The 14,536-nt window shown below is 38.6% G+C and overlaps 1 protein-coding gene across 1 annotated transcript; it reads left to right on the forward strand.

Annotated features, from left to right (window-relative positions):
- The first annotated feature begins 1,012 nt into the window (after nt 1-1,012).
- On the forward strand, nt 1,013-13,000 carry LOC136841545 (vitellogenin-like). Its single transcript, XM_067108517.1, has 15 exons — nt 1,013-1,090; nt 2,434-2,676; nt 2,833-3,023; nt 3,280-4,374; nt 4,496-4,643; nt 5,242-6,879; nt 7,087-7,332; nt 7,437-7,600; nt 7,744-8,342; nt 8,468-8,849; nt 9,146-9,811; nt 9,940-10,467; nt 10,788-11,154; nt 11,415-11,692; nt 11,818-13,000. Exons 1-15 carry the CDS (start codon nt 1,036-1,038, stop codon nt 12,820-12,822), a joined length of 7,605 nt encoding a protein of 2,534 aa, XP_066964618.1. The 5' UTR covers nt 1,013-1,035; the 3' UTR covers nt 12,823-13,000.
- Nucleotides 13,001-14,536: the final 1,536 nt, after the last annotated feature.

A 14,536-nucleotide genomic window follows, 5' to 3' on the forward strand; every position in this document is an offset into this window, starting at 1 on the left:
CAAAGGATGCAAGTATGTGAAGATTCAAAGGATGCAAGTATGAGAAGATTCAAAGGATGCAAGTATGAGAAGATTCAAAGGAAGCAAGTATGTGAAGATTCAAAGGATGAGCAGTATGAGAAGATTCAAAGATGCAGAAGTATGAAAGATTCAAAGGAAGCAAGTATGTGAAGATTCAAAGGATGCCCGAGTATGAGAAGATTCAAAGGATGCGAGTATGAGAAGATTCAAAGGATGCAAGTATGAGAAGATTCAAAGGATGCAATTATGTGAAGATTCAAAGGATGTGTATAGAGAAGATTCAAAGGATGCAAGTATGTGAAGATTCAAAGGATGCAAGTATGAGAAAGATTCAAAGATGCAAGTATGAGAAGATTCAAGGAAACAAGTATGTGAAGATCAAATGATGCAAACAAGAGAAGATTCAAAGGAAGCAAGTATGTGAAGATTCAAAGGATGCAAGTATGAGAAGATTCAAAGGATGCAAGTATGAGAAGATTCAAAGGAAGCAAGTATGTGAAGATTAAAAGGATGCAAGTTTGTGAAGATTCAAAGGATGCAAGTATGTGAAGATTCAAAGGATGCGTTTATGAGAAGATTCAAGGCATGCTAGTATGAGAAGATTCATAGGAGAGGTTCTTCATATGGAATGTCCCTTAAAACTAAGGAACCAGAGGCAAAAGAAAAGATTGATTGTCCTGATTGTTGGTTCCAAACGACAGAGTCCTTTATGACGTGCATGAAACACCAAAGCAATATTGCATGATCCTGAATGTTTGTAAAATAATAAAGAAAAGCATCGTTTTCGAAGTGTCTCAATGACTGATAACCTGAAGTGCCTCTCATCGACCCGATTATGGAGGCAGACGTAACGTAAGCATTCCTAAATTGCTTTAAGAAGAAGAGGATAATTTACGATGCAAAAAGGGTTCATTAACCTAATGTTTCCGGCCTTCTCCTAGGTTGAGAGGCAGGTATATAAGGGAGCGGGGAAGCAGTTGTCTTCAGTGGTTGTGGTGCAAAGGTAACAGCGCCATGACTACCCTGAGCTCCTTGTTGGTTATCGGCCTTTTGGCCACATCCAGTGCTGGTAAGACTCGCTTTGTGTGTTTCAAGAGACAGAGAATGTAAGACTCGCTTTGTGTGTTTCAAGAGACAGAGATGTGAGACTCGCTTTGTGTGTTTCAAGAGACAGAGATGTGAGACTCGCTTTGTGTTTCAGGAGACAGAGAATGTAAGACTCACTGTGTGTGTCTGAACAGTGGAAGAATTTAAGTCTCTCTTTGTGTCTTTTAACAGAGAAAGAATGTAAGACCAGCTTTGTGTCTTTTAACAGAGGAAGAATGAAAGGTTATTTTCAAATAAAGAGAGAGAGAGCATGAAATAATTTTTCAAAAAAAATATATATTTCAAATAAACATTTGAAAAGTTACCTAAGTTTTGAGAGAGAGAGAGGTTAATCGTTACCGTCTTGTCTGTTCTATATTTATTATCATTCTGTTCTCACGATCATCTGAGTATTTGATAATTTTTGAACACTGCTCAAAAGAATAATTATTGTTTCATAAAATACTGATACTTTCTCTTGGTGTCAACTGTAATGATGTATATTCTTTTGTTATTCAGGCTTGATTTATCAGTATCTAATTTAAAAGGTGAATTGTTATACAAATCCAGCTATTGGAAAATTTAGGCTCAATTGCCAGCGTTGAATTCACTCTTTCTAAGTTTTGGAATAAAATATCTCAACATTTCAAGCTTAATTCTTTGATATAAAAGCTATTGTAAATGGTAACATTATATTCTCAGTAGTTGCTCTCTTACGATTAAAATCACATTTCCTTGATAGTCATTTTAGTTTTCTGTAAAAGAAAACTATTGAGATGGCTCCTTGTCTGTCCGTCCGCCTTCAGATCTTAAAAACTACTGAGGCTAGAGGACTGCAATCGTTAAACATACCAAATTGCAGCCCTCTAGCCTTAATAGTTTTCATTTTATTTAAGGTTAAATTTAGCTATGGTCGTGCATCTGGCACTGCTATAGGTGCCAACAACACAGGCCACCACCGGGGTGTGGCTGAAAGTTTCATGGGCCGAAGCAGAGAGTTTCATACAGCATTATATGCTGTACAGGAAACCCAGCCATCACTTTCACCGTAACTTCATACAGCTTCTGAGAAACAACGGAAGACAGAGACAGTCACTCTCAACGTCCACCTCTGCTGAGTCAGTTACGAATCCTTTGTGCAAAAGGTTTCATATTCTCACACCAGACTCACGCTCCTCATTCGAGGGGAGAGGAAGCCATTCATTTATTCATTCATTCACTGACATAAAAACCTCAGCAGCAGCACATGTGCTTACTTTGCATGCATAATGACATCCATTTTGATATAAAAGAAATTTAGTGTGACCGTATTTTAACATTCCTCAGCCCCCTGGTCTGCAGACGTCCCGAACTGCGCCAATGAATGCCCAATCGCCGGATCCCAGAAACTTCACTATGCCCCTGGAAACACCTACTCGTATTCTTACACCGGAAGATCGGAACTTCACATGAAGGATGTTGAAGGCGGCGTCTCCCAGATGGAATGGACCTCGCAAGTGGACGTGACATGGGTGAACCCATGCGACATGGCTATCACCTTCAAGAACCCTTCCTTTGGGGGAGCCAGTGGTAAGGAAAGAACGAGCCTGTGGTTGAAAAATGGTCACTGAAAGACATGGAACGGTAAATAGGGCTAGCTATGTCACTGAATTCTTGGGAAAATTCAATGCTTCTTTGTGATTTTGATAGGTATTGAATTTATAGAATGTCACTGCTCCCTGGCAGGAACCCCTGAGGCTAGCTTCTTGACTCGATACCCCATGGTGGTGGCCATCGTGGATGGGCGCGTTAGTCACGTATGCAGTCATCCAGATGACGATACTTGGTCCATTAATCTGAAGAAGGGTGTTGCATCTGCTTTCCAGAATTCATTGCCATCAAACTCTTCAGTAAATACAGGACTGAACTTCACTGAGGTAACCTTAAAGATATATTTTTGGGATTTCTATGTACTGGATCCATATCTTTATCGGTGAAATGAATTTTAGCACAGTTAATTAAAAAAAAAAAGATAGTCAAATCAATCAAATGTTTGTTACAAGCCAGCTTCTCTTTTTACTTCAAAAACTTATCATGCATAGATTAGTCATTTTTCTTCTCAGTAGAGCATGCCAATAAATGTGACAAGGATATGCTAACTGAAAATAATTTTGACTCTCTCCAATTTTCCAGACTGATGTGACAGGGCAAGGACCAACATTGTATAAAGTGCGAAATGAGGGAGAAAAGGTTATTGTTGAGAAAAAAAGGAACCATCGATTCTTACAAGAACGATTCCCAACCCAGTCTGAAACACCAATGTCTTGGATTAAAGCTCCTCTCCCAGTGCAAGAATCAAAGTGCAAATGTAGGCAAGAAATAACAAGAGGTATTTACACTTCAATTGTGTGTGAAGATAGGAATGTCATCAAACCAGCCATTGGATTCTACAAGTACATTGAAGCTAAACAGGAATCCAAACTCCAGTTCCAGTCAGAATCCCCTAATGCCCCACAAGCTCTTTCAACCCTCAAAGGACATTTGGTTCACAGAAGTTTACTGTTCGACCATGAAACACTCAAGAAAGATCCCAGATTGGTCCCACAACTAGAACAGGCTCTGAAGCAAGTATGTGAAAAAACAAAGCATGTTGTTGAAAAGGATGCTGCGCTCTGGGTAGACAAGGCTGTCCATCTAATGAGACGCGTTCCTGAGCAGGCAATCGAAGAAATGCTGCAAAAGGTCAAAGGTGGAGAAATTTGCAGTGAAAAGCAGAAGATGGAGAGTCTCTTCTTAGACATCCTAGCTTATGTCCAAGAGGCCAGTACCGTGAAACTTATGGTAAGGGAGATGACCAGTGGTCAAACTAGTGGCGGCAGAGCTGCTCTTTACACTGCAGCCCTCTATTTTACTCCCAGGCCTTCACTTCATGCTGTTGAGGCTGTGAAACCTTTGCTTGAACAGTGTGAACAATTCCCCATGGCCTGCCTTGCAGGAGCTACCATGATACATACATATTGCAGGCATCATTCTCATTGTCAACTAGAGTCTCCAGTACGACAGGCTGCCGAAACTCTGAGTCGCAAAGTCCAGGAAAACTGCTCTTCTCGTGGAAGTGAAGAAACTGAAAAGGCTTGTCTAACTTCGTTGAAGTCTCTTGGTAATATGGGTGTAGTGAACTCAGAAGTAGCAAGAAATGTCATAAGTATCATTGAAAAACGAGAGCTTGAAAATGTCGTCAGGGTTGCTGCAGCTCAGGCATTCAGGAATGCCAAATGTGAACATGAGGTAAGATTATCTTTTACAGTTGAAAATTTCCTTTCCTGATAAAATATTAAACAGATTTCCCCTAGAGAGGAACTAACAGTACAATCATTGTGTCTAATGATATCTGTTATCTTTTTCTTAGCCCACAAAACAACTTGTTAGGATTGCTCTTGATCCGAAGAAGAAGACAGAAATTCGTATTGCTTCTTACTTGGCTGCAATCCGGTGTGCAGGAAATGAAGACTTGACGAAGATCTCAGAAAAGATCTCGAGAGAAGAAAATACCCAAGGTAAGTTTATGTTTTATAAATGCTAAAAATACTTTAATATTTCTCATTCTATGTAATACTATAATTGTAAAATTAATTTTAGTAGATGCTAAAATATTGCATCATAGTATCAGTATAACTAACATGAGTTGCCCTTGATGTAGCTACATTAGTTTTAACGGCTGCTAAGCTACTAAATCCTTTACTTTGTCAGATGGCACTACAGGCAGTATTTGGCTAGTTGAATTATGTTGTAAATTTTCATATACTTGACTGAATATACAGCTAGTAATGTTAAGATTACTGGAAAATAATGGCATAGAAAAATAATACTAACCTCAACCATTCCCTAGTACAGTATTAATGATGAAAATAACCTCTTAATGATTAAAAATGTCTTCTACATACAGTAGCTCTAACAGGGGGTACACCATTAACATGAGTTAGTTATAAGAGTCTACTATGGAGTATACTTTATTTTGATAAAACTAGAGAAATTTTGAATTCTTCATTCAGTAAAAACTGTCTATAAAATGCTTTCACGAATGAATTTTGTGATGGGGCATTGTGACCAAACATGTCAACAAAATTTAACCTCATATTTTCCTGTTACCATCAGTACGTGGATTCATCCTGAGCCACCTATGGAATCTTCAGGAGTCCTCAGCCCCTCACAAGGAAAGGCTTAGGTACATACTGTCAGGCATCTCTGTTCCATCCAATTTCTCACTCGACATTCGAAAGTACTCCAGAAACATTGACCTTTCCTATTATGCTCCATCCTTCGGCATTGGTGCCGGTGTAGAGTCTAACATCGTCTATGCTACTAGGTCATTCATTCCCCGTTCAGTAAAAGTTAACATAACATCTGCTCTTGGAGCAACTCCCGTGAACCTCGGAGAGTTTGGTGTTCGAGTAGAGGGTCTTGAACCTATCATAGAAAAGCTGTTTGGACCAGAAGGATATTTCCAAAAATCTTCCATACGACAGATCTTCAGGGATGCTGCTGAATATGCTGAAGAGAAAGGAGCTAACATCCTTGAGCACTTAAAGGAAACGTTCAGGGAAAGAAGGTCAGTTGATTTGTCTACTATCTCTCACTTCTTCAGCCAAGTTTATGGTGAGCACTCAATGACAAGGCCTCGTGCAGACTTCTTTGCTCGCTTTAGTGGCCAAGAAATAGCATACGGTTCACTGACAAAGAAAATGTTTGAAGGTGTCAATGTTGATGGATTAATTGATAAGGTCTTTAACCTTATTGAGGAAGCACTTCATAAAATGACTGATGTGAATGCTAATTCAGCAAGAGTACTTCAAGTAGACTTTGATCACTACCTACCAACAATTCAAGGTCTTCCTTTACGATTGAAACTGAATGGAACAGCTGTCGTTGGCTTAAAGATGGAAAGCAGACTTAACAGCCTTGGAAGCAGTTCTCCAAGCATTCTGAAAGTGAAGCCAAGTCTTTCCGGAAAAGTAAATGGATTCATTGGATTTGATTCTTTCATGGCAAAATGTGGTGTTCGCTCGGTGAATCGTATTGCTAGCAAAAATGGAATTTCCCTCAATATCAAAGGAGGAGAGAGATTTGAAGTTGAGCTAGATATCCCAGAGAAAATGGACGTTATTGATATTAAAAGTGAGAATTATCTAATGAAAGCTGTTAAAGGACAAGGTGAAACCAGAATTAGTCCTCCTGGAGTCAGGCTATCTGAAGTCCAGCACCAGAATTGCTTCCAGTCTTTAGAAAATCAACTTGGTTTGAAGGTTTGCTATGACCTGAAATTCCCAGACATACTCAGAAGCCATGGGTTACCTCTTGGACAGCTATTGGTTGCAAAATTAACTGTTGAGAAGTCTGAACCCTCTATGAAAGGCTGGAGGTTAATGGGCAATGTTCAGAACAGGCCAGAAATGAAGGAAGTGAAAATGCAGATGGAAACTGCTGAATCATCCTCACCAAGAAAGGCTGAAGTACACTTCACATCCTCTATGGATCAGGGTCTTCGGAAGATATCGGCATCAGTGTCATCACAAGCATCTGGAGGATATAAGGTAGAGCTCAAGAGCAAACAGGAAGAAAGTGAAAAGCTACTGGAAGCCAATGTTTACAGCAGTAGCAGCCAGAGTTTCAGTCCTGAGACACAGGTTTTGGAGGTCAAGTTGGCTAGCAAGTACAATGGCCAGGAGTCACAAGTGGAAGTGCTAGCAAAGACAAAGAATTCTTTGAGCTCCTACGTAAACTATCACTTTGAAGGTAATTATTCTTTCTAGTGTGACAAAAGTATTCAAGATAACATCCTATGTATCTCAATGCACAAATACCCATAGAAAATTATGGCATTTTATGCACTATACAATTTCATTTAGTTCAGTTCTTAAAGTGTTGTACTTTGTTTGATCATATACCGAAGTTTCTTTGAGCCACCATAGCAAAACCATTTCATTATTCTTTACTTTGCAGTGCTTGGAGATGTAGCATACACCACATCAACAGGAATTCCTTACCCAAGACGTCTTAACAAATTCATCCTTAAGACTCAAGTGAAAGATTTTAAATTGGTTTCAGCTATAGAAAAAAAGAGTGATTCCGAATATGCTACTACTTTGAAGGTTGGATCAAGGAGTGATGACAACTTTGTTATTGAGGCCACCCATAACATTCAGGAAAGCTCTGAAGAAGGCATTGCCATAAAGACAGTTGCCATTGGTAAGTCACATAAAATTCTTGAATTTATAGGAAAATATAAATCCTGCTCTAGATTAGGGAACTTCTGGTGGCATGTTTATTACATCCATTTTCTATGTTTCCAGCTAAGTCAGAAAGTGCCCAGTACAAAGCTGTTTTTGATGTGCACAACACACATGAAAAATTGGGAACTTCATTACAAGTTGTCCGCTCTACAGAAGGAGCAAAATTAATTGAAGTTGAAGCAATGCTTTCTAGATCAGGACAGTCACACAGTTTAAAATTCCAGGTATAGTATTTTCTTTTTATTCAGCTGTAATGCCATTTTCTAAGAAATAGTTAAATTTCAAACTAGGGAAGTACTGACTATAATTGTTATTTATAAGTTATTTTTATTTATATTTCTTAGTTTTGATCTCTTCATCTTTTCAGATGGACATGCCACGTTACATAAGAGCCATTAAATTTGAATGTAAACTGGAAGACCAAGGCAGCCATCGTTACCAACTACAAACAGCCCTTAGGCTTGGAAGCCAGGTTGTTTTACAAGCTGATGGATTCATGACTGCAAAATTCATTCCTAGCATGAAACAACTTCAGTTAGCTTTGCGAGTGCAGACTTCTGAAGGGGAACCTCACAGTCTCTCCACAACTTTCATATTGGCCAGAAACAAACAAGAACTAGGTTTTGAGCTGAAAGATCAACAGCAACAACTCTTTGCAGTCAGGTGGGATGTATCTTCAGAGAGCAGTGAAGAAACAAAGGCTCACTTTAAACTGATGATTCAAAATCTCATTGACAACAAGGTAGATGCCATTATCAGTAAAAGGAATATTCAGGTAAGCTTCAGTAATGTTGTCAAGCATTCAAGCTCTTCACACCATGTAAGAGGCTTTTCAGATGTTGACATTGGAAACCAGAGAATCAAAGCCGAGCTCAGCTGGGATGTTGACAGAGATCCTAACCAGAAATTGAGTATTGAAGCCATGGTCATTGGAAGCCCATCTTCTCCCCATCAGACTATGGTTCAGTAAGTTTAATGTTCCAGAGCATTTTCAATTTCTTTGTAAACTAATGTTCTAGAATGCTTTGCTGCTATAAAAATCAAATAATGATTTGGTCACGTATTACATAAAGTCCTCATTCTGTTTTCAGTGGTACAGCAACCTTTGTGGGAAGGACTTACAATTACAAAGCAGAATTAAGGCGAGGTGATTCGCAGCCTTGGTTACTAGGAAAGAAGGACATAGTGGTTGAAGTCACTACTCCCTCTCACAGGACTTATACTCTTGATACAAACCTAGATGTCGAAAAACGTCCATCCAGTGCAGCAGTACGGGCTCAAATACGGTACAAGAACCCAGAGAGCAAAGAATCCTTAATATCTACTGATATTTCTGCTGAACACCTTGGTAGGCCCTATAACTTTAAACTGAATGCCAAGGCTAACTTTATCTGCCCAAAAGGACAGCATACAACCATTTCTCTGGAATCTAAACATGAGTCCACTGAAAATCAACGGGAAGTCTTAGCAAAGGTAAATATAAACAATTTTATTATTCCTTCATAAAAGGAAATAGGTCCTAAGAATTCAACTTTTAAAATATCTTGAATGCTCACATTGATTGTAAATACATCTGCCTAGAGATCCACCCAATAAATCATTATATTGAACTATCAAATGAAAAGGGGAGAATTTGGAGACTTTTAGAGTTCTATCCTATCATAATCACAGAATGTACATCTTTCGTACATTTCACTTAAGGGTACCTCATTCATTTGAGCTCTCAAATCGTGAAATAAGAAAAAAACTCACTTATTTTGTGTTACCAGGTGGATGTCAACTGCCCAGCATTGAGTAAGCCACTGCAAACATCCTTCATTTTATCACATCAACCAAGTTCATACACAGCTAAATGGATGATAGACGTTACATCTCAATCTGATGGTGCTCAGTATGATCTTAAAGTTTCTCCTGAAGGTGTCCAGTCCTTCAAGATTGGCTTTGACTTGAAAGAGGTTGTTGCCCTTCTCAAGGCTGCTCACAGACTAGTTAGTGAAGGATCTGGCCCCTCAGAAACAGTAGGCGGTGGTAAGTATCTCATCACATATGAGAGGCCAGAAAAACATTCTCATAAGATTCACATCCATTCCCCATCTAGACACATGGAGGGAGAAGCAAAATACTCTCCATCAGATTACAGAGTCACCTTCCATCCTGAAAGACACAGGAGTGACAAGAGGTATGAAATGGCTTTCACTTCCTCTGAGAGGTCTGGTTCTTGGGAAAGAGAGAACAGGTATGAAGGCCGGTTCCAACATCCATCACTAGATAGAGAAAGGAGAATAGAGTTTGCATACACACAGGGTGAAGAGAAAACTCAGGGAACATTAGAGCTGGATATTTTCCCAAGATCAGAAGACAAAATTACTGGCACACTAGAATCCACTAGGATTGCACGCAACAGTTGGAGAGTAGAAGCATTATTGTCAGGAAAAGTAAGTATACTTTGGCTAAACCTCTGGACATTAGGAAAAAATCTTATTTGATTACATTTTATTGCAAAATATCACATGATTAAAATAAGTTCTCTGTTCTAACTTCCCATTTATATTCACAATTACAGGTGCTCAAGGTTCATCCAAAGGTCGTAGTAAGTGCCTCTTATGCTCACCACACTGTTGGCTTTGATCTGTTGTTGAAAAAGTCTCCATCAGAAAGGCCATCTTTTGTTGTCTCTGGAAAATATGACCGAAGCTTTGGAAGAAACGCTGCTGTAGCATTCACAGTGAGAACTGAGGAAGGTCCAGTGGTAGAGATGTCTGCATCTTTGAAACCTAAAGAAGAACCTTCATGCAATGGGCTGAAAATATCTGCTAAGACATATATTTCTGTGATTGGAAAGTATGACCTTTCTTCTGAACTCTGCAAACCTGGATTTGCCAAAATTTCTTTGTGGAAAGAAGGCAGTAACAAACATGTTATTGCAAGAGCTGGACTTTTAGCTCTAAAGGATCTCGAGTTAAGCATCTCAGAAAAAGATGAAAAACGTCAAGAGGAAAGGCACATTGCTATGACGAGAATCAGCCTTGCCTCTCCAACTCTCGTCAATGCAGAGTGGAAATGGAGAACTGAAAAAGTTTCTGAATTGCTGGTAAGCATTGTCTTATTTATTTTTCATAATTTTTATCTATAGATACATACTCATATAGTAATAATAGCTATCAATTTAACCTTAGGCACTTAATGTTAGTGTGGAAAGTGTATAAAGAATGGATCACAAGAAAGAACATTATTTCAAATATTGCATTGAACTTATTGGAAAATAGATAAAATGCACTGACAGTGTTTTTAAGAGCATAGACATCATACTTTCCAAGAACAAGATCAAAGAAATCTTGTGACTTTCCTCACTGAAGCTAACCTAAAGTAATTCTGAATATCAAATGATAAATTGTGCATTCTTTCTTCCAGGATGCTGCCCAAGAAAAACTGTCAAGGGTATCTTCAGGGCTTTGGTCATGGGTTAACCATCAGGAGCAAGAAATTCTTCAGCTTTCTGGATCAAGCAGCTCCTCATCAGAAATAGCAAGACTATGGCATGAAGCGAAGGAGGAACTGCACAGAATCCATTCTGATTTAACAAATGATGGAATGATACCTTCTGGGGAGACCCTTGAGAGGTGGTGGAATTCTCCTTCTGTCCATAAGATAATTGGTGGCTACAAGGCACTTTGGTCTCAAGTGGATGAACTTAAGAGGAAAATATATGAAACTGTGCCCAACACTGTCAGATCTCTGAAGCATCGCTTCTCAGGTCTTACTGAAATTGCAAATGGAGGTTAGCTACTTAATATTTTTAAGTGAAAATAATTTTTTCCAATTTTGAATGTTGCATGGGTTAATCCAGGACTTCAATTTTTTCCAAGTTTGAATGTCTTATGGCTTTAATTCAGGACTTTGTTTCTAGCTAATGTACTTTAGTTAGTTAAATGATGAACAGAACCACAGGGTCTGATAATTTCTAATTGTTGTATCCAATGAATCAGATAATGTTTTCATATCTAGCATGTTATAATGACTAACTGTACCAATTCACAGTTGTTGTTGGAGGTGCTCGCTGGATAAAAACTGGAGAAATGCCTGAAGAGGTCAGGCGCCTTACCGAAGACATCAAGAACTCTGCCCTGTTCAATGACATAAGGATTTTGTTAAATGACATAGTATCGATGTTTGGAGAGGAAAAAGATGCCATCTCCGAAATTTGGCAAAAATATAAAGATATCCTATTCAAAGATTGGCAAAACATACTGAAAGACCTAGGAGGCAATGTGGGAGTTCAAAAAACAGTGAACTGGATCATCAATGACTTTAATGTTGTAAGTTTAAAATTACTAGGTTTACTGGTTTGTTAAAATAATCTCTAAGCCTTGTGAAGAGCATTATTGTTCTATAAGAAAAGTTAATTACCTAATAGAGATTTATACTTACTATTCTCTTCCAGGAAAGATTGGTAACCAAGGAAATTGAGAGAGTGGTCAATAAAGTGATTCAGTCTTCATTACTGTCTTCAGTCCAAATTAGAGGAAGCCATGTGGAAATGCAAATTCCTCTTCGTCGTCCAGTCGATTCTCTGACAACAGCCTGGAAGTACATGTTGGTCAATCCTATCCCTCTTCCTGAGAACATTCTTCGCATATATGAAGCACTGACTCTCCGCTCTACTGACTACTTGTTGTGGTCTTATTACACTTTCTTACCCAGATATGTCACAGACCTTCTACCTCCTTACAATCGCACTGCCGTTATTGTAGATGGGACGGAGATTTTGACCTTTGATAGAGCTGTTTTGAGAGCACCTCGTGCTCCCTGCAAGATACTATTGGCAGCATTTAAATCAGCCTCGCTTACCATGGAACATCCTCATTCTTCACACTCACCCAAGGTCACCCTCAAAGTTCATGGCACCACAGTTACCATTCATCCTGACCATAAAGTGACTGTAAATGGAAGAGAAGTTAGCGGTGAGGAGGAAAATGCAGGTGATGTCAAGATCTGGAAGAGCCAAGAAAAAATAAAGGTCATGTCTCACTACATGACAGTCCGAGTTTACCCAAGGAACAACGTCATCTCTGTTGAAGCGTCTGGCTGGACCTTTGGCCGCATAGCTGGTCTCCTCGGTACTTATGATGGGGAGAAGGCTAACGACTGGCTTACCATTCAGGGCACCCATGCTGCTAACCTCCAGGAACTTGTGAGATCATGGCAAGAGGACCAGGGCTGCCAGACTCCACACGTTGTTCCCTTGAGTGAAACACCAGTTCCACCACTGAGGTATCTGCAGTGCAAAGCTCTCCTGAACATCCGCTCCCGTTGCACACCCCTGGTTCAGACTGAACCCTTCATAAAGATGTGCCTTACTGCAAGGAATGCCTGTGATGCTGCCAAGGCTTACAGCGCCGTTTGCTCTACCAAAGGAGTAAAGGATGTCTTCCCCTCAGCCTGCTAGGGTCTCAGTCTTCCTTTTTGACTGAATTCTGTTGATGATGAAATCTTTAGATTTTTGGTTTGTGGAATATCAGAGTTAAACATTGCATCATGAAAAAACTGACAAAAAAAAATTTCTGAGCAAAAGCACAAAAGCGTACTAAAAACAAATACTCAGTGAAAATAAACATAAAATAACCTGGAATTGTTTATTTCCCCTCTCAACATGAACGAAGATCAAATGATAGAAAGATTAAATAATTAGATATTAATGTGTCTAGCCAGAACACAAAATTAAAACTCTATACCGTACTCACGTTGATCTAATGAAGCAACAAATACATAAATAGAGTTATGTGAGAAATGCTGGTAAAACCACGAGATCTCTTCATATCGACTTCCTTGCAGAAGTACTCAGATGGTCGATAAGTATAATACTTGATCGTACTAACACGACTTATGTGTAAAACTGTCTCTTGTTTGTAAGCTTTTGAGTTCATTATTCAAATATTTTGGTATTTTCAATCAAGTGTTCATTTTTCATGCTACAGTACGAATATGATACATTGACTATATATGTGTTTATTACTCTACTGGAGATTGAGTGCCTTACTGAAATTTATTGAACAAAATATAAAACAGACACTGGAATATATAAAATAACAATGATATTAAAAAGCAACAACCTATCTTCCTTTCTCTCTCTAAATCTTCAACCGAAAATCCTTATGGACAGAGTCAGTAGACTAAACCCAAGAGGTCTCCAAAAGGAAAATCAGCCTGCAGAAACAGACAAGTTACAGGAAAAGGTGACAACTCTAAAATATGAGGGAATTCAGGAGACGTCAGCAAAGAACAGGAGGTATGAACCCGGTATGTACCACCTTTGTCAAAGCCCAGGGTAAACTCATGCTAAGCAAAGTAGACAGCCGCACGAAGATATCGTTTATTAATATAACTTGTCGACTACACAATACAGAAATGGGTGTATAATAATACTTTGATCCCCGAGGAGCTAGTACTAAACACAGCGCCGCGAGGCGCTTCCGCCATGCTTAGTACTAGCACCTCGGACACATACCGGGTTTATACCAGAGCATGAATGAATTTGTTCCTCATTTAGTTTCCCATAATAATAATGGGCGTGGACTTCCAGGCCCAAGAGATCATCTCGTTCATTGCAACATTCCCGAATCCTAAATCTTTCCAATCTCTCCGCTCCAGTTCTCGCACTGTATGCTTCTATCCCACTTTTTATTATACCCTCCTTTCTAGAAGCTGATGAAGATCGGTATTTATTTAGTAGGAGAGTCTCAGCCAATTTAACAAGGCAAACAAGGAAATCAAGGAAATACTAAAGAACTGAAAAAATAAATTTTTCATATCAATTATTCGGTTAATTTTCAATATGCTAAATTTTTCTCTTTGGAAATGGAGATGTCTATAGGTTTTCTTAACAATATATATATATATATATATATATATATATATATATATATATATATATATATATATATATATATATATATATGTGTGTGTGTGTGTGTGTGTGTGTGTGTGTGTGTGTATACATATATATATATATATATATATATATATATATATATATATATATATATATATATATATAAATTTTATGTAATCTTGACATTATTTCCTACTGTTAAGGAAATGGGTTCTGCCTACAGTCATCAAGGACGAAGCACTGACTCAGACGAACAGTCGATAACGTTTTA

This window comes from Macrobrachium rosenbergii, chromosome 9 (genome assembly GCF_040412425.1).
Source record: "Macrobrachium rosenbergii isolate ZJJX-2024 chromosome 9, ASM4041242v1, whole genome shotgun sequence".
Classification (NCBI taxonomy): domain Eukaryota; kingdom Metazoa; phylum Arthropoda; class Malacostraca; order Decapoda; family Palaemonidae; genus Macrobrachium; species Macrobrachium rosenbergii.